The following is a 19,317-nucleotide window of genomic DNA, read 5'->3' on the forward strand; positions in this document are numbered from 1 at the left end:
TCTTTTAAAAAATAACAGACAGCATTTTAATATTGTATATATATTATCTGATGCACTTAGCAATATATATTTGGAGTCAAAATGTTAAAAATTCCGGTTTTAATTTTTTAGTTACAATGTCTATATTATGGGCCTAATACCTTAATGTGCCAACATTTAACAGAGATAAGAATAAAATAACCACTTGTGAAGTCAGTAAAGTCGTTGAGTATTCATGTAAAGGCAGTCGTAGAAATAGTCAACGATTAGATTTAAATGTTTACATATTTCATGAATATTTCGCAAGCGTTAATATTGTAACCCCTTGTTGACCAATATGGAAGGGGAAAATTTGATATTTTGACAGTATTATATTCAGATGTTCGCAAGTGACGGAAACTAATTGTCGCTTCGTGGAAAATGATGCACGAAATCAACAGTTATTCGTGGTTTTCCTGAAAACCCATTTATATAATTTCTAGTTTGTTCCATTAAAAATGGCATTCACAAAATAGAATTTAAAGACTAAGCTTTAAAAGCTACCTATATCGTTAGCGCCGTTTTAAAAAATGACGTTCTGAAGTGTGTTTAATACGGTTCTGTACCTCTTCAGCCGCTGAATCCTCAGCCAAGAACCGCCCGCCATCAAGCGTTTCGACCCTTTACTCCCACTCTGGGCGGCAGGTCCGTAGTGTTGATCAGGCACTACGAGTAAGTGGTTGGCTTACAGCTTTTCTCCTCTTTGTTGATTCACAATCGGCTGATGCCCTTTCAGCAGCGAGACTAAGCCTTCCAATGGTCTTCTTCCTTCCTCCCGGTGATGCCCATGACGCTGTAATTCTCCGCAGTGACTGTGTTTGAAGGCTCCGGACCTAATTTCAACTTGGAAGAGCCATGTCCTCTATCCTTTCTCTCAGCATTGCTCTTGGAGCTCTGTGTACTTGGCCCGCTTCCGCTAAAGGAACTGTCGATTCTGTCATCTCCAGGCCTGTATCTGTATGACTGTATCTGGTCTGAAATTGGTGTGTACGATGTCAGGGAAGCTCAACTTTCTTCCGAAGTCAACAGCCATTTCCCACTTGTCTGATTCATTGAGCAGAGACGTTGTTGCTGCTTTCTTCTTTGATGCAGTCTGACCTTCATTGACGAATTGTATCATCTGTGGGTTCTGCGTTGCCCTCTTCTTGGTCCTCTTACGTTCCAATGTGACTGCAAGTTCTCCGTGTACACAGTCGTGTCTCCACATGTATCAGCCTTGAGTTAGCATTGTGGCGCATGCTGAGAGCACATGCTCCATGGTTCCTACCTTGTCGCATAATGGACACGTTGGGTTGTCTTGTAGTCCCCATCGGTGGAAGTTGGCAGGTATAAATAGATCATAGCAAGAAGCTCCTTGCATTGTTTCTTCACGGGCGGGCATCTTGGTGGAACCACCGACCTTCCGCAAGCCAGCTGGATGGCTTCTTCATATGAAGAATTCAACGCCCCAAGTGAGGCTTGAACCCACAATTTTGACACAACGAATGAAATTAGAAAGCATATGAGGAAGACATCCAATATTTTTATAACCAAAACAATTATAATTGATAATTAAGAGTGATTCTTGTTTTGAAGCAATGACTCACTCATGTTTACATGTTTAACAGATGTAATTATTATAATTGCTGGGCAATGAGAGTAAAATTTTTGTTAGACAGATTTAAATTAAGACTGATTTTCATGTACACATGTATATGTTAACTGTATTCTGTAATTCAACAGTTTTTGCGTAAAAGTATATCCAAAAGTGACATGCTACAAACCCGACCTTGCCAAAGCGAGAATATTTTAGAAAATATAAATAAAAATAAAAATTTGGTTTAAGATAATATAAATAAATTATATTGACTAATAGTACATATGAATACAAGTACCATGTTTAAAAATAAGTCTACGTGAGTAAAATCTCTTCATGTAATATGGTTGAATATCAGTATCATTTTATATCGTGCTACCCATTATAACCGTCAATAAGACATGTCCATCTAAGAAATATTTCATTGTCAAAAAAAATTTCATATTATTCCTTTTACTTATATGTCGTCTGTAAATAGAACCATATTAAATCTAGCGAACTATGTAATTGGAGTTTTCAAGATACAAGAGTTAACTATTACTAGCTATAGGTTAACTGTTTCTTAGTTGTAAATGCAATAACTCACATTGCCCAGTATGTCTTAATATTTTATAATTCTTGTATTATGTTATGTTTTTAAAATTATCTTGAAAATACATTCATGGTCAAAGGCAAATAACTTGTCGATTTGCTTGATTAAAAACTGAAATCGGACTATAGATGTAGTAATTATTAAATATTTACGGTATTCACGATTTATATCGGATATTATGATAAATTGTAATTAACATACATGCATTATTCCTAGTTAGATGCAATGCAATTCATGTCATTTATAACTGTATTTTACATATTTGTAGTTTTGACGCAGTGGATTTTGATGAAGCAGCTGATAAGTTTTCATCAAATGCAGCGGGAAGTTCATGTTCATATAATGAAAATGAAGGCGTTATGACTCTAGACACTGGTGCTAACCCTACAAGGTCACACTACGTTGTAACAGTTACAGTTGACAATAACAGGGGGAAGACTGCGACATTCACACAGATTTTAGCTGTCAAAAACTATGAACCATTAACAATTAAGTGAGTTGAAATTGTCAACTTGTGCAAAACGGAAGCAAAAACAGATATAGAATAACAAATGTATATGAAAACGAACAGTACACTTGGGATACTTCAGACCATCAATGATTAATATTTTAAATTTTCTTACAGTTGAAAGTATGTTGATTGTAAAAGTAAAACAAATATCAAACTATATGGAAAAGGACTTGATTACATTTTGGATAATTCGTTGAAATTTTTTATTACAATGTTTATTCCTGGCAAAATATGAGTCAGTATCTCTGTACGTTTTTAATAATATATAAATTCGGTTGCACTCCTTCTTATCTATTCCAGATGCAAGATAAATTGCCTAGCCAAAGTTGCAAGGAGCTCTAGACTTCAGCTAATTCCTAACCTTTCCAACAACTGCCCAGCAACCTTTGCATGGACTTTAAAGAAGAATTCAGGGTCAGTGTACGAGGATGAAGACCTTTCAAGCATAGCATCTGGCGCTGGTATATCGTAAACTTGTATTTTACAATAATTATATCATTGCTTTATTACATTAAGTGTATAAAATCAATAATAGAGTTTAGACATGATACGTCAATTTCATTATGGCAATGGGTCAACCTTGATGAGAAAAAAATTCTCCGTTCGTTATCATCTTAACATTCACATGATATTACGTATTTGTAATCTAAGACCTTATGATTGTGCTTGCTAGGGGTTACCGGACAGTCCTTGACAATAACACACAACACGTTAGAATATGGCACATGGTACCTCGTATCACTGACAGCTATCATCGACGGTGCTACATACGGACCGGCGTATTATGAGTTTTTGACAAACAGACCGCCAGAAGGAGGTTTCTGTAAAATTATACCATTCACGGGAGAGACACTTATGCCTATGGAGGACAAAGAACTCGAAAACACGACAACATCATCAAGTATTCTTTTTCAGATTTTTAATTCTAGTCATCATTCCATAAGATTTTTGAGACTGTGTGGCAAGTTATTTAAGCGTTATTAAAGAAATGAAATGACTTTTTTCGGTGTTCTTGCGAAATGAACGACAGAATAGGATCGGCAAATTAAACATGAATCGCGAATAGGATCGGCAAATTAAACATGAATCGCGCTAGCGATTTATTTTTAATTTGCCGATCCTATTCTGTCGTTCATTTCGCATGAACACCGAAAAAAATAGTTTCATTTCTTATATTTACATAATATTTCCTTTTCATTTGTAATTATATAATATTATGAATTGCATATAATTTGTAGCATTTAGCATTAGAATCAGCTTCCCGGCCATTCTGTTCGCCAGACGTAACAACTACGACGTCATCTAAGGAACGTTCTCCCTGACTATACGCGGACGTCGTCAAAACAGCGGTCGGTTATCACTAAGCAGCGATTACGTAACATTTGCGCCTTTCCTTTTGCTGCTCATACGTAATGAACGTCAAAAGTTTCAAGGGAAAAGAACAGGGCGAATGTAAATATATATATAAATGAAGAGCACAACATATAGGTTTTCGCACGTTCACGTTCGTTGGTTTGAATTACACTTTTAAGAATTGTTTGGATTATATACTTCAACCATTTTACAATATTAGGCTATCGCTTTCTAGGTATTCTATAAAACATGTATATGTAAGTACACGAGTGTATGTAGGTGCCTTGAAATTTCTTTATTTGCCTCTGAATCACAGCGAAAATTAAACCTCCGCGATTACGACAAACCAAATGTGTTTGTATATCCATTCGTCAGAAAAGAAAACATGTACCTGTCTCCGATCTGATGCTTAATGGTTTAATTATGCAGAAAAAAATAATAAATTGCCGCAGAAACGCTTCAAAACATTGTTGCTTTAAAATGACGTCATTGACGTCATGACGTTACGTGTCAGTTACCGCGTAACATTAATAGCTTTTATTTTTAAAGTACGTAATTCTGTGCATTTTCTTTATTTGAACTATGTTTAAACAGCCATTATTTACTGAAATATTTTTTATGTATCTTTCGCTCTGAATAACAATCAATATTTTGCTTCTTGTATATAGTTAAATTGAAATGTTATGCGGAATGTAAGAAAATGGATAATGGTAACCAATGTTACTGGGAATATAGCTGGGTGAAAGCTTACTTAATACGGCCATTTTAAAATAAAAATCGGGCAGTTTGATTTGTAATACCCATTTTCAGTTTCCGTTGATAATTTGTTACTTATATATTAAAACTAAGCTCTCTAAAATGTTCAAATTTCACTAGAAAATTGTGGTTTATTGAATTGAATTGATGTTACCATGGAAACGGAGCCCGTGACCTATTTATCTAAATGTAAAATTCAAAAGCGTTAACACTGGTCTATTTAAGGAACACAGCTTCGGCATTTTATTTTCATTTCATAAATATCCATAATAATAATAGTGGCATACAGAACGATTTTTCCATAAAAAATGTCAGACGAGGAGTAATGCTGTAAGTATTTTAAGCTGTCAAATTTGTTTAAGTAAATGCAAATAACACAAAAATATTACTTACGTTAGAATTAAAATGTTTTAAAGCTACATTTACAAGAAAGATTATCTTATTTAATATTTTTTTTACAAGAAATTATGATAAAAAGCAAGATATAAGCTATTTTAAACATCTCTATTGCCATGGTTACTTTAAACTTTAAGAAAAAATAGGGTACCATGTAAAGTTTTTGGTATTTTGCTAATAATATTACCCAAATATTTCATGTTGGTCATTGACAGAATGGCACTAAAGCCGTCGAAAAACCCGTTTTCATACATAAAAAATGAAAGAAAATGCGTTACCATGGAAACACGAGCCCCGCGACATACATATTTTAAGCTTATATTAGAAAGCTAACGCGAATAAAATTGCTGCGGTTAAACTAATTTGAATTTACCCTGGTAACAAGGTAACCTACCTCCTTAAAGTTCCGTAAGACTTTAATTTATGTTAAAAACAAATGAAACAGCTGTCCAACTAGTTGATATACATAATTATAATGTCAGGAAAGTGCTAATTTTATAGAGCAAATTAGGGTGGTAACCAAACAAAACACAATAAATTCTGTCTTCTATATTCATCAATATTCAAAACTTTGACAAATGTTAGAGAAAACAATTATCGAAAATAGGAGTTACTAACAAATTAATATTTTAGCTCACCTGTGTGCTCAGGGTGAGCTATTTTGATCGCTCACCGTTTGGCGTCCGTCCGTCCGTCGTCCGTTCAAACTTGCCTTTAAACAATATCTCCTCCTAAACCACCAGCCCAATTTTAGTGAAACTTCAAAGAGATGTTACTTGGATAGTATTCTTTCAAAATTATTAAAAAAATGAATTCCATACTCAACTCTGGATGCCATGTTTAGGGCTTTGATATTTGGTATATAACATCATCTAGTGGAACTCTACCAATACTGTTCAAATTATCCCCCTAGGGTTAAATATGGCCCCGGTCTGGGGGTCACATGGTTTACATAGACTTATATAAGGAAAACTTTGAAAATCGTCTTGTCCAAATCACTGGGCCTAGGGCTTTGATATTTGGTATGTATCATCATCTAGCGGTCCTCTAAGAAGATTGTTCAAATTACTGTATAGCGGGTTATATTCGCGGAGGTTTAATTTTCACTATACTTGCGGTCAACATTGACAGCACGAAATCTAAACACCGCGATATTTCGTTACCGGGAACATACACATTTCACCAAGGGACGGCCAATAACATGGTGATCTAGTGTTTATCGTCTATTCCCTTTATCAGTAATTGATCCTAAAAATATAGAAATTATGCACATGAGAAATAAAGGTGTGAAAACCATTGTACTGCTATATAGCAGTTATACTTTATAAATCGATTTTTGGTAATTCCATTTTCCTTTTCATCATCATTTTATTTCGTTGGATCCGGCAAAATTATCAAAGGCGGCCTTTTAATACCGCACTTCCCTTTTCCCTTTTCTGTAGCCATTTTCCCATAATATCCGATATTTTCATAGACTAGAATACACGTAACACCAAGAACACAAGAGCCAAATGTGACAAAAGTTATCAGCACTAACATGTTCATAAAAAACCGGAAATTGTATGTGTATAACTTGTCATGTGTATTAAATCAGTCAATTGATAAGCTTAGCAGACGCGGTGAGATAATTCTATTTCTATTCATTTTCATTGTAACTGCTGAATGAAATATAAACAGGGATTTTGTATGAGTACGTCGTACGGAGCTACTTACCATGCAGTGGTGAGAATATTTCAATGCATTAGAGAACTAAATTTCGCATAAGTGTTGAATCATTACCAGTATTATACGCTATATGCGTCTCTATTCAGACAACAACGGCAAACTTATTTGTGTGTTTGTTATTATTTGCATGTCTAGGAAGAGTGACCTCCCCTTCTTTTGTTTACAACCAAGGTTTATAATTCGCGGACGAAGTAGTTTCCGCGAAATCAAGACACCGTGTATTCAAACTCTTTATTTTTAAAAACGCGAACATTTAGCACCGTAAATATATCCCAGTATATCACTAGGGTCATATATGGCCCCGCATCGGAGGGGGTGGGGGCTGGGGGGGGGGGGGAGGATCAATGGTTTAAATAGCATTCTATAGGGAAAAACTTTCCTTGAACAAAACCACAGGGCCTAGGGCTTTGATATTTTGTACATAGCATCATCTAGTGGTCCTCTTCCAAGTTTGTTCAAATTATCCCATAGGGTCAAATATGGACCCGCCCTGGGGGGTCACATGGTTTATATAGACTTATATAAGGAAAACTGGCCCGCCCCCCGACGTGGGTGGGTGGTGGGGGGGGGGCACATGGTTTAATAGACTTGTATAGGGAAAAACCTTAAAAGAAATTCTTGTCTTAAACCATAAGGCCCAGAGCTTACATATTTAGTATGTGGCATGATCTAGTGATTCTCTACCAAGAATGTTCAAATCCTGGCCCTGGGGTCAATATATGTCACGACCAGGGGTCCCTTGTTTTACATTGACTTATATAGGAAAAATCTTTAAAAATCTTCTTGTCCGGAAACATTAAGCCCAAATCTTAGATATTTAGTGTTTAGATTTGTCTAGTGGTCAACTATCAATTTTGTTCAAATTATGACCCTTTGGTTAAAATTGATTGCGCCCGGGGTCAACAGTTTTTACATTGGCTTATATAGGGAAAACCTTTAAAAATCTTTTCTGAAACTATAAGACCCAGAGCTTAGCTATTTGGTATATGGCATGCTCTAGTAATTCTCTACCAAGATTGTTCAAATCATGACACTGGGATCGATATAGGCCAGGCCCGGGTGGTCCCTTGTTTTACACAGACTTATTTGTTTTTGAAGCAATGGCATTGAAACTTGGATCACAAGTATAATGTTTGATACAGATATTAATACTCATCTTGAATAGTTTGAATAGTTTTAATCGTGACCTACTGGCCCACTTTTTCCTTTTTTGAAGGTACAACATAGAAATTTGGACCACGTTTATAACTTTTGATACATACTGGTATTTCAATGCTTATCTTTACCATTCATAACCTTGACCTACTGATCTACTCTCATGTTTTTGAAGCTACAGCAAAGAGATTTGGACCTCCTGTAAAATGATTGACACAGATTTTAAAACTCATCTTGAATAGTCTTAATTATGACCTACTAACCTACTTTCTTCCTTGTTTTTGAAGTTACATGAAAGAAATTTGGACCACATGTATAATGTTTGATACAGAGTTCAATTCTCATCTTGAATAGTCTTAAACGTGACCTACTTTCTTGTTTGTGAAGTTACAACATAGAAATATGGCCCACCTGTATAATTTTTGATACAGATTTCAGTAGTCATCTTGAATAATCTTAATCTTGACCTACCTTCTTGTATTTGAAGGTACAGCATAGAAATTTGGGCCACGTGTTTAACTTTTGATACAAATTTCAATACTCATCTTTAATATTCTTAATCCTGAACAACTGACCTACTTTCTTGTTTTTGAAGCTACAGCAAAGAGATTTGGACCACCTGTTAATTGTTTAACAAATATCAGTAGTTATCTTAAATCATCTTTACCATTACCTACTAGTTTTGTTTTTGTTTTTGAAGCTTTAGGAAAGAAATTTGTTCAAGCAAGCAACTAATCTTAGGTGAGCGATATAGAGCCATCATGGCCCTCTTGTACTCATGACGGAAAATATGCCGGCCCCATTTCAGGTAAAGGCATTATGAGCCTCGTGGTCCTTAGAGTGAATATGGGTGCCAGTGAGCTGACTTGAACCGTCTTCATGGTATATGTATGTATGTGTTTTAGTATTGCAATTATATTGCATTTATGTATGTTTATGTTTGCTCAGTCGGCGTGCATGTGTAAACATTACACGAACCCATCTTATTAAGAGAATGCTGTTACGGTGGATACGTTCTTCGAATAAGGCTTTTCCTGCCGGCCTTTTGTACATTCTTTTCCCATTAATATACGGTGGAGATCAAAAGTCGCAGAGATAATATATAACATTATGTAGACATTTGACAAATGTGAACGCTGTGATTTTCTTGATAAACATATTGAAATATTTGGAATCCGGTTTAGTGATTTTGTATTTTGTTCTACTGTTGAAGAAGAGCTCGATGAAGCTTTTGAACGTTTCCAGCTGGCGCGCGTAAACAGATTTTAAATCTGAATATCAAGATTCTAAGCGACATGAAACGAGAATAAAGGCGTTGCGCTTGTGTGGCTTTATGTATCAGGGAGGATTTTGTGTTTCAAATCATTAAAATGAAATGACAATTTTAAAAAATTGATATGATGAAATAAAATAAACTCCAATAAAATCGATTAAGGACACAATTTTACTATACTGTTTATCTGTGCTGCATTTCTAAAGTCTTTCGGTGTTTTAAACTTTTCTTATGTTACTTGTAAACAACGTATTTTTCTAGGTGAATACATTCTGACAGCTGGAATAGACGTGTTCAACATAACCTGCCAACGATGGAAAGATGAGGGCTTTACAGACAATGCGTTCTCGAGCGAGGAACCAATATTCTATCTTTATTTTCTCTCATATGGTGATGAGGATGATAACGATAACAAACGGCAGTTATTATACTTTGACCGTAAGCTTTTTATTCATCTACGTACATTTTCATGTGAGTATGAATTCGAATTTAAAGAAATCTTGCAGTCAGATGATGTCATAATTTGAGGAAAGAAATCATACTTCGTTTTTTAATATATCCCGTCTGCACATATTTTGTTGTGTAGCGAAATTTCCTCGTGAACCCTTAAACACCGCTATTTAGTCATTATCCTTTGATTATTCTTTTATTAAATTAAGGTGTTAACATTATAAACAAATGGATATCTTTGCAATATCTTTGTCATACCGCTGGTTGGATGAATGATGCTTGTATTGTTTTAATTTCTGTTAAAGCAGATGCAACATCTATTTGATTTCATATTGATTTTGAATACATTTTATTTGTCTCCATAATATGTTTCTAAAGTCGGTATAGTAATTGAATTTAATTCTTTTCGTCGAATTTCTTTAGAAGCGAGTGCAACACCCGTTTGATCGCATGTTGATTTTAAATCATATTTGAATGTCTCATTTCTTTGAAAGCGGGCCAGACATCCAACCTGGTATCTTTCCAAGTGGGAAATGCTAATGCTGATTTCAATGCAACCGTAGTTCTACGAATAACTGATGTGTTCGGTGACTACACAGATGTTCGATACAATGTTAAGGTAAGCGTCAAACTGAAAACCATCTAGTACATTATTTGCAATGATTAAACCACAGAGAGAAGTTAAATATCGTCATAACCCTCTGCGAAAAGTAAACAGTCAGATTAATATATTATTTACAGATTTTTTGTTTGTATTCGTTAGATTTCTCTTACATGTTTACATTTCAGTCTAAACCATCCCTTACGACGGCAGATATTGCTGACCTCAATAGTGCCGATACGTTACAAGTGACGTCAGATTATGTTGAGCAGTTCAATGAAGTTCTTATTAAAGCCAATAGGACATTTGACTATAGAACTATCTCCAGAAAGGTTATGGATATCTCATCTGTGTACAATAAACTGGTAAGCTGGATACTACAATCTGATCTATACATTTAATTGTGAGATTTTTCACGGGAAATCACTTATGCATTCCCAATGCGCGTTTGGAGATATTTTAGGAAAAGAGAGCAATTCGTAAGCTTATGTTTGTTGTTCTACCAAACAGTAATCATTAATATACATCTGCAAATATCATATCATATGTTTGTTCAATACATAATTTTGTGCTCATTATTCCTCTGGTGGAAATTTTACATATTCCACAAGGCCATTTACGAAGCAAGTAGGTATTCTAATAATTTTTGTAGATATCACATTTCAGTATAGCATAGAATGATTATAATTGGTACTTAGTAACTTAAAATTAATTAGGTTTGGTAAAAAAGTTTGAATATAGATGTTCAGTTCCGATGGTAAACTTGGAACATCTGTCTACTCTGCAAATGCAATGTACATTTTCATATAAATCATTACGAAATTGTCATGGCTATTTAACATGGTCATTCTTTTTATACTGATTGTATTTCACAACTTTTGTTTCTGAGGTGTATGTATGTTATTAGTTTTTTGACAGCTAATGTAAAATACATATAAGCAATAACCTTATTAAACTAATTGGTAATAGTTTACCTAGACCTATAAAGTAGCTAAGAATATATCATAAAATTATTACAGATTTTTATGAAATGTTATATACAATTAAGCACTTTGGTGCGTATATGTGTGATCGATTTAAATTCAATGCTTAATGCAATAAAAAACAATTGTTCTGTTGCCAGGAAATATATAGATGGCAATATCAAATTGTGAAATTGATCCGCCATCATTGAACTAGCTATGTTTTGCTTTTAGTTACACATCCATATATAACAATAATAATGCGTATTACTTATCACATACTGGCAATCTTCGACAGCCAACCGCTTCTGTCTTTGTAAGCACATGTTATCTTGCATTTGCAGACATTCTATTTTGCAACAGCTTGAGTGTCTGTTCAAAGAAGCTCACCAAATGTAGGAATCTTCCCACTGTAATGTAATTTAAAGCACTTATATACAGTTCTTGAATTTCACCAAGCTCCTTGCTTTTACTAGTAGGATTTCTCAGGCCACCTGAAGTATCGGATTTCGTTTCATCATGTATACTTTGTAATAATACTTTAGAATCTTCTAACAACATAACGCCACCCTTAATTAACACTCGCTTCCACAGTACATTAGCAACCTGTAGGCATTTAATGTTGACACTTATTTAACAAGAAAATAGTAATAATTTTATGTAATATTTTAAATGGTCGGCCTTTATGTGACTTATAGAATGCAGATAACAAGTAACATATGGAACTAGGAATTCATGAAATATATATAAGAACGGTTTGTAACATGCCAATGTGACAGCAACGGAATGCGTAAAGACATTGACAGCGAGCTGCAGAATCAAATCTGACCAACAGAGCTGTCAAACACTAAAACGTTGCAAACTGCCTACACTGAACTAGGGCTTTAACACGTAGTGCACTGCATTGATTCGTCATGGCGATCGCCAACGCGCTATTGAAGAGTTTTGGAAGTTTCATTGTTTCGCGTTGGCGCGCGCATCAGCGCGACTAATCGAAACTATCAACGCGATACTGAGTGGATCTAGCGACTTCAACAAAGAGTCTATGTTAGCGCATTTGCAAAACTGAATATTTGTAAATTTCGTTGTGTCACTCCTGTGCGCGCGCCATCGCAAGAGAACGACGCATTTTATTTTCTCTTTCCAAAAGTTTGATGATTGCGCGCTGTCAGAATAATTTGTATATTTAATATATTGATAACGTAACACATAAGCACAGATAGTGCTTGACTCCCTTTTCATATTGCCATTGCTATAATTTTTGTTGAATTGCTGTTATTAATAGAATTTTGGTCATTTATAGTTGATTTGGGTTCATTATATGGATAGCTGGGTCCCAGCTTCCCACATTATGTCATATACAAAAGTTAAAGGGAACCAGATATTTGATAGAGCAAGTACTCGTTGTAAAACGTTATGTTTCAATTTGGACCAATCAGAAACAAGTTCTAAGAATAGCACGTCTGCTGGGGTATAAATAGGTAGATGGATGACAGAGAGCTCATTCGGTATCCAGCGGTCGAAGAAGACACATCGAGGATTCAACTAATAATTTATCCAAGTACCTTGAGAAGGAGACTGTTGCAGTTACCCTGTCAGGGCGGATAAATTATTAAAAAGAAGACTTTGGAAGTTTTTAGACTAAAGAACAGTAGAAGAATTTCGATAAGGTTTTGAGCTATAGGGCCAGCGCATAGGAGTTTTACCTTAAAGGTGGACGGATAGCTCAGTGGTTTGCACACTGGCCTTCCAATCCTGAGGTCGGGGTTCGATCCCCGGCAGCTACTCGGGAATTTTCAGAAACGCTTTTCAGTGTTTCCCACCCAACTAGAGGTGTACTGGTCAGGAACCCAGGCAATCCTTGCGTGTATCAGTGCTATACACTGGGCACGTTAAAGAACCAGGCTGTCTATTCGAAACGAGCTAGGCTAAGTTAGCCGGATAAGCCTGTATCTGATTTCTGATCTCTCTGTCGTGGGGGCTTTGTCTCACTCTGTCCCTCTGGTCAGATCGCTCTGTAGTAGAGGATGAATAATGCGCCCTGTGTGGCTGCATTTGAACTATGTAAAGCGCCTTTGGCGCTATATAAATCTGGTATAATTTAATGTACAACGCCGGTGAATATTCTATGTGTGAAATTAGGCGTTTAATCAAATAAAGCAGTTTCAGTTTCAGTTTCAGTTAAAGGTAATTGAATGCTATAGACGATAGCATATATAGGCTGAGCATCGGGAAGCTGAGACAGAGACCCAGAGTTTGGTAATCTATTGAGATAGTAGGAGAGTTCCAGCTTATAGACGGTTCAGCGTTATTGACGAAGTACAGCCAAGGCATCGGGGATATACCTATATGGTAGTTGAATGCTACATATGATAGCATATAGGCGCTGAGCATCCAGGAGTCAGGGCAATCATATAGAGTTGAAAGGACAGAGGCCGAGCATCTATGCGATAGGACTCGTATGTTGTTGATTCAAAGACATTGTCTGACGGGAACTTCAACAAAAAGACCAGTCAAGTATAGAGTCTCCAGCCTATAGGAGTTTGAGCTAATCATTTTTAATTGAAGATTGTTTGTTTGAAACATTTAGTGATTTGCCTGATCCCTGAAATTGTCTAGTTTATAATGAGAAATCATTTACGAATCATTGGTACACGAATCATTTAGGCAAGGTAGCCAGAGGAAAATTCTGTATATGAGATGTTTGGTCTCACCAGCTCTACAAAGGACATGCTACATCGTTTGTCAGCTAATCTAAGACATAGTCACCTTAGCGATTGGACCCAAACCATTGTTCAAGATACTAAAGGCGTAGGCACTTCCCTGGGTCATACAACCAGTATCCTGACACGCGCTATAAAATGTTATAAAATGCTATAAAATAAAATGTTTCGTTCTGTTGCGTACAATGTTTTTTTGTGACTTGTTGATAATTTCGTTTTCTCGCACTGGTGCTGGCTCCAGGACCACACAACGAAACTACTAAATTCCGTGACGGCGCATTGGGGCGGGCGGCAGGATGACACAACAAAGTGTGTTACATAAACCGCTGACGCCAAAGCGACATAACGAATGTCATAAATCAAACACCATAATTATTGACTGGTACGTGTTTGAAACTGTATTGAAGCAATTATTGAAACAGACAGTTTACATGAAAACCTTCTCAAAATCAGTTTCTACCTTGTTGTGTCACTTAATTCTAGCATAAAACTTGGTTTTGTCATCTTAAATTACATAATTGCTTCACAATAAAATACGTTTATATCCGTAGCATACTTATCAAATGCATGTTTAAAGTATTTTTCAAGCGGCTATTGTATCTTTTTACCATTTTTGATTCATCAAGATAGCTTTCCTATGATCTTCCCGATGAACTTTTATCAAAATGTTTGTTTGTTTGTCTTGTTGGGTTTAACGTCGCACCGACACAGTTCAGGTGACAGCTTTGATGGTAGAGGAAGACCCCAGATGCCCCTCCGTGCACTATTTCATCACGGGCGGGCACGTGGGTAGAACCACCGACCTTCCGCAAGCCAGCTGGATGGCTTTCCCACATGAAGAATTCAACGCTCCGAGTGAGGCTCGAACCCACATCGGTGAGGGGCAATTAAAATGTACCTAACTTTTGAAATCATGATTTACTGACATTCTGTTTTTAGCAGACTTTGGAAATAGAACATTTAATTCTATGAAGTGCAAAGCGTATAGGCATGTAGTTTTACTTACTTTGTAAATGATAATACTTATTCTTAAATACAGTAATAATTGGCAATTAAATGTTTGGCTTATTTAATAACTGTAGTTCGTTTGGCTGATTTACATATCTTAAATCTTTATCAGTTCTCACTTGCATAATTAGCCCATAAGTTTCTTCTCGACTTAAATTTTTTGGTGGGTTAAGAATGTCGAATATTCTATGACCTTTGGTTTAACATCTTATTATTACATTTATATATTATTCCTAACAGTCTTCTAGCACAAAATTGTCACCGGAAGATATTGTATCTCTTGGATACGTAAAAACAGAGGGCGGAGTATTACTCGATTGGCACGATTACTGGAAAATCATTATAGAAGACATAGATAAGCAAACAGACTTTCTGATACAGGTAAGAGAACGTAACAAAGAAAATAAGCCAAAAGAAGTAGCAACCATCGAAGACCACATGCACCTTAAAACGAAACAGTCTACCAGTTTACATATGTATGGATATATGTACACGAAAAACATAGACAAGGTTAGCTTTATGTAAAACCTAGCCAGCTGTCCAGTTCTAAAGTACATCTAACTGTGACAGAAAGGTCTGAGAATAACATATACTGGTATACCATCGATCGATCACTTACGCAAAAAGGAAACGAGTATCGTACAGTTTATATATTGCAACAGCTAGCTCCTAACTTGCCAGTGCATTTAAAATTTCTTGCACAGAAACAAAGGTAAAATCCTCCATGGGATCTGGAAGTTTCGGGTCATTTTCGATGTTTATAAACAAAACTCCTATCGTATAACACCCACCCGTCAAATCCGGCCGGAATACAGTAAACCAAATAGTAAATAAAGACCAATCAAACATAAATAGGACACTGCACTGTGCACATACAAAACAGGGAATTAACTGTGTAAAACACCTAACTTTCAAACAAAGCAATCCTAACGAACCAACTACGCAAGTACTCACTGAATCGACAAGTGAGGGCAGGAAACCCATATATAAGAAATTATAAAGAAGTACATGTATCCGTTAACCTGTATATACTTCATTAAATAAACATTTATGAAAACAAGTCGTAATGACTTGCTGAAAATTTTGTTCATTTGTATATCGTGTATTCTCCCTACTCCACCTTTTTGCCAGTTTACGAAATCAATGAATTGTGTGTAAAGCACCGTTCACTTTGAACGAGTCTTCCATGAAAATTACGCTATATAAATATAATGTATATTTGATAATTGTAACAGTATTAAATTTCCTAGGTCGGTGAGAAACATGCATACATGTTACATGCCAACGTACAGTCCTGGCCATCGACTAAAAGAATGACACTGGTTGCTATAGAAACCATAAGTCTAGCTTTAAATGAATCTACAGCAGTAACAGAATATTCAAACGTCACAGCTGCGGTAAGATTTCCGAGTTTTGGATAATTTTAGGTTTGTTTAAGTCGGCAAAAAGGCAACGTCAGATCAGCCAGGACACAAAAATATTTGCTTCTTGAGGGCATAAGAAAAATTAATTGTGTTATTTGCAGCCATATAATAATAATAATAATAATTATTATTATTATTATTATTATTATTACAACTGCATATTATTATCACTTATTGCCACTTAAATGTATATGACGTAATGTAAACGCTGTTGAGCTGTTTAGCAAATATTGATATTTAATATTTTCTAAGGGGCTATTCATACACTCGCATTCCCCAATTATAATGTATTCCAGTAACTTTACATTGACATCCGAAATATTGAAATTTCTTTTAAAAAGATGTTGTTTCGCTCTGGTAGAAAACTTACTTACCCGCTGAAAACTTTTTCACTCGTAGATATTCATTTACTGATTTGATATATGGTCTCTGCTAGCAAAATTGTAAAATTACTATTTCATTTTCAGATACTGAGTGCAGAATGTTCAAACATACTAGCTAGAAATCTAGCTAATATTTCAGATGACCGAACATTTCCGAACACTGAACAACTGGTAGCTGCTTCTGTTGGTATGTTGTGCGTTTAATGGGTAACTAAGTAGAAATCAGTAACTGCTTTCATTTTGGTATATATAACCATTCTGTAATTAAGAACTGCAAACATATTGTTAGTGGTCGTAACTTTACTATCTATTGTGACATTTAGACAGGAACACACTTGTTTTATCAGTATCATAACATTGAGATCCTATGTCATGTACTAGTGTACTCGTGTAATAGTTTACTCATATAATAGTGTACGCTTTAAAATTATACTTATCATGAAGCCGTTTATTTACACTACTTTGGTATATAACATAGTGTTGAGACAAAAAAAATTCTCATTTAATCGTCTCATTGCCATGTAAAGATAATGTATAAACACACCAATTTATCAAAAATGTTTACAAGGCAAAAAAATAAATAAAAAAAAATAATAAAATAAAATAAAAATAAAAACGCTTTACGATTTACATCTACCTTAAATCGAACGATATGAAGGTCACTGGTCTATTAAGAGATAAAATGCACGCTGTATAGAAGTTTGCTTCTACTCGTCAAAATTGTCATACATTAAAGACATTAAAATAACTTAGAAATTCTTAATAAAGTAGGTTAATAAGTAGGTTTCGACAACACGATTGTAACCCTTTCCTGTCTCTTCTCGTATGGATGTATATATCTTTGAAAATGAAGAAGAAGATTGTGTGTGATAAAAGTGACAAGTCGACTAGCATATCAATGTATCTTTGTAACATGCTATCTACAAGATGAAAATTTTTTCAGACAGGACTAATATTATCAGCTTTTATGTAGTAAGTGTCCCGCCTTTTGGCTAAGCTGTCTGTCTATATGTTTCCGTGTTCATATATGTTCTTGTAACACTGCAATCCTTGCTACGATTTTTATTTAACACTGATATATGTTATAGGTAGATAAAATTGTTTATGTCATTGTTGTACATTTGGGCGAATGGGTCCCATTCTGAATTATATTAATGTATGTACTACGGTAAAAGCCAATCAAGGAGTTCCTTTTACCAACCGGGAAACGGCATCTTCATTCTTCGAAATAATTCCAGAGTGTAAAGCACGCTTTATCTTGAGTGAATCGATTGGATGTTTATAGTAATCTAATACACACTATGTTTGTTAACATTTACACTTTGATTCACTGCAGTACGGATGGGATATACTTATAAATTTTGATGTTTTTCTGTACACGGCGTTGGATTGTAAACTTTGTTGAATAATTCAAAATGGCGGTTTCCGTCTAGCTTTTCGGACATTCTTTTGTGACCCGTTTGAAACATTTCATTAGGAGCCAGCCACAGCTATATTTCAATTTAAAACTATCGACGTCATCATTGGTCCAATATTCTGGTTATCCTGGAGCTAACGTCGAAACACTCCGGAATCATTTGTCTGACTGATAGTAGTGTTTATCATACAGTTTTCAAAAGACAGTGAATACCACCCAGAAACTGCTTGCTTAAATATGATCTTGTTTACGCCGTAAAGAACGTCGCTTATATTAAATGAAATAAATAAAATTTAGCTTGAAAGCAGGTTTTAATCAATAGAAGGCTAAAAGAGTTTTTTCAGCTTTCTCAGAGTAAGGTCATTTAAATATTAAGTCATATGAGCGAAAGTTTGAATTATCGTTCTTCTTAATAATCGTATATATAATTTGTTCATTTTTTCTTTTACCTGTATTTTTGCAAATGCGTAATTGTTGTATAAAATAAAGAAATGCTGGTATCAAATATCCTGTCTCCGTAGTGGCGGTTGGATTTAAAAACTAACCTGAGGTGTTAGTCAAAACTGGAAATTTCATCCATTCATCCGGATTCAACTCAAACTTGCGAAAAAGAAAACGGTCATGAGATGTTTCTTACTACCATTGTTTACGTCTTGAGTCCTGCTCTAATAAAATATTTATGTACCTTAGTTCGATCATCTGTGGGTTATACGAGATAGGTCTCACTTGGTGTGCAATTTGGGCCTTTTTGCCTCACAATTTGGTGTCCTAGGACCGATAATTAAGTTGTTATCACCGTAAAACGACTGAAACTGCTAAACATTCGCTCTACCCTTCCCTGACACATCTCAAAATTGTTTTAATGATCTTTATTGCACAAGTGTCAACGCACTTTTGCAAAATTTTGAAATTAACTATGTCGTGCCTCATAAACTAGATACGGGTACGAAAAGTATTTTCGAAATCTTATCTTTGAGTTATTTAGCTTTATTAT

At 35.3% G+C, this 19,317-nt stretch overlaps 1 protein-coding gene across 1 annotated transcript in view; it reads left to right on the top strand.

Annotated features, from left to right (window-relative positions):
- The window catches only part of LOC123564671 (uncharacterized), a 93,889-nt gene that overhangs the window by 45,959 nt on the left and 28,613 nt on the right, over positions 1–19,317 (top strand). The window contains exons 10-18 of the mRNA XM_053527398.1: positions 2,455–2,679; positions 2,998–3,158; positions 3,371–3,598; positions 9,617–9,793; positions 10,300–10,424; positions 10,595–10,771; positions 15,340–15,480; positions 16,350–16,496; positions 16,991–17,093. Of these exons, the coding sequence (XP_053383373.1) occupies positions 2,455–2,679; positions 2,998–3,158; positions 3,371–3,598; positions 9,617–9,793; positions 10,300–10,424; positions 10,595–10,771; positions 15,340–15,480; positions 16,350–16,496; positions 16,991–17,093 (1,484 nt within the window). The remainder of the gene's footprint in view (positions 1–2,454; positions 2,680–2,997; positions 3,159–3,370; positions 3,599–9,616; positions 9,794–10,299; positions 10,425–10,594; positions 10,772–15,339; positions 15,481–16,349; positions 16,497–16,990; positions 17,094–19,317) is intronic.

Source organism: Mercenaria mercenaria, chromosome 2 (genome assembly GCF_021730395.1).
Source record: "Mercenaria mercenaria strain notata chromosome 2, MADL_Memer_1, whole genome shotgun sequence".
Classification (NCBI taxonomy): domain Eukaryota; kingdom Metazoa; phylum Mollusca; class Bivalvia; order Venerida; family Veneridae; genus Mercenaria; species Mercenaria mercenaria.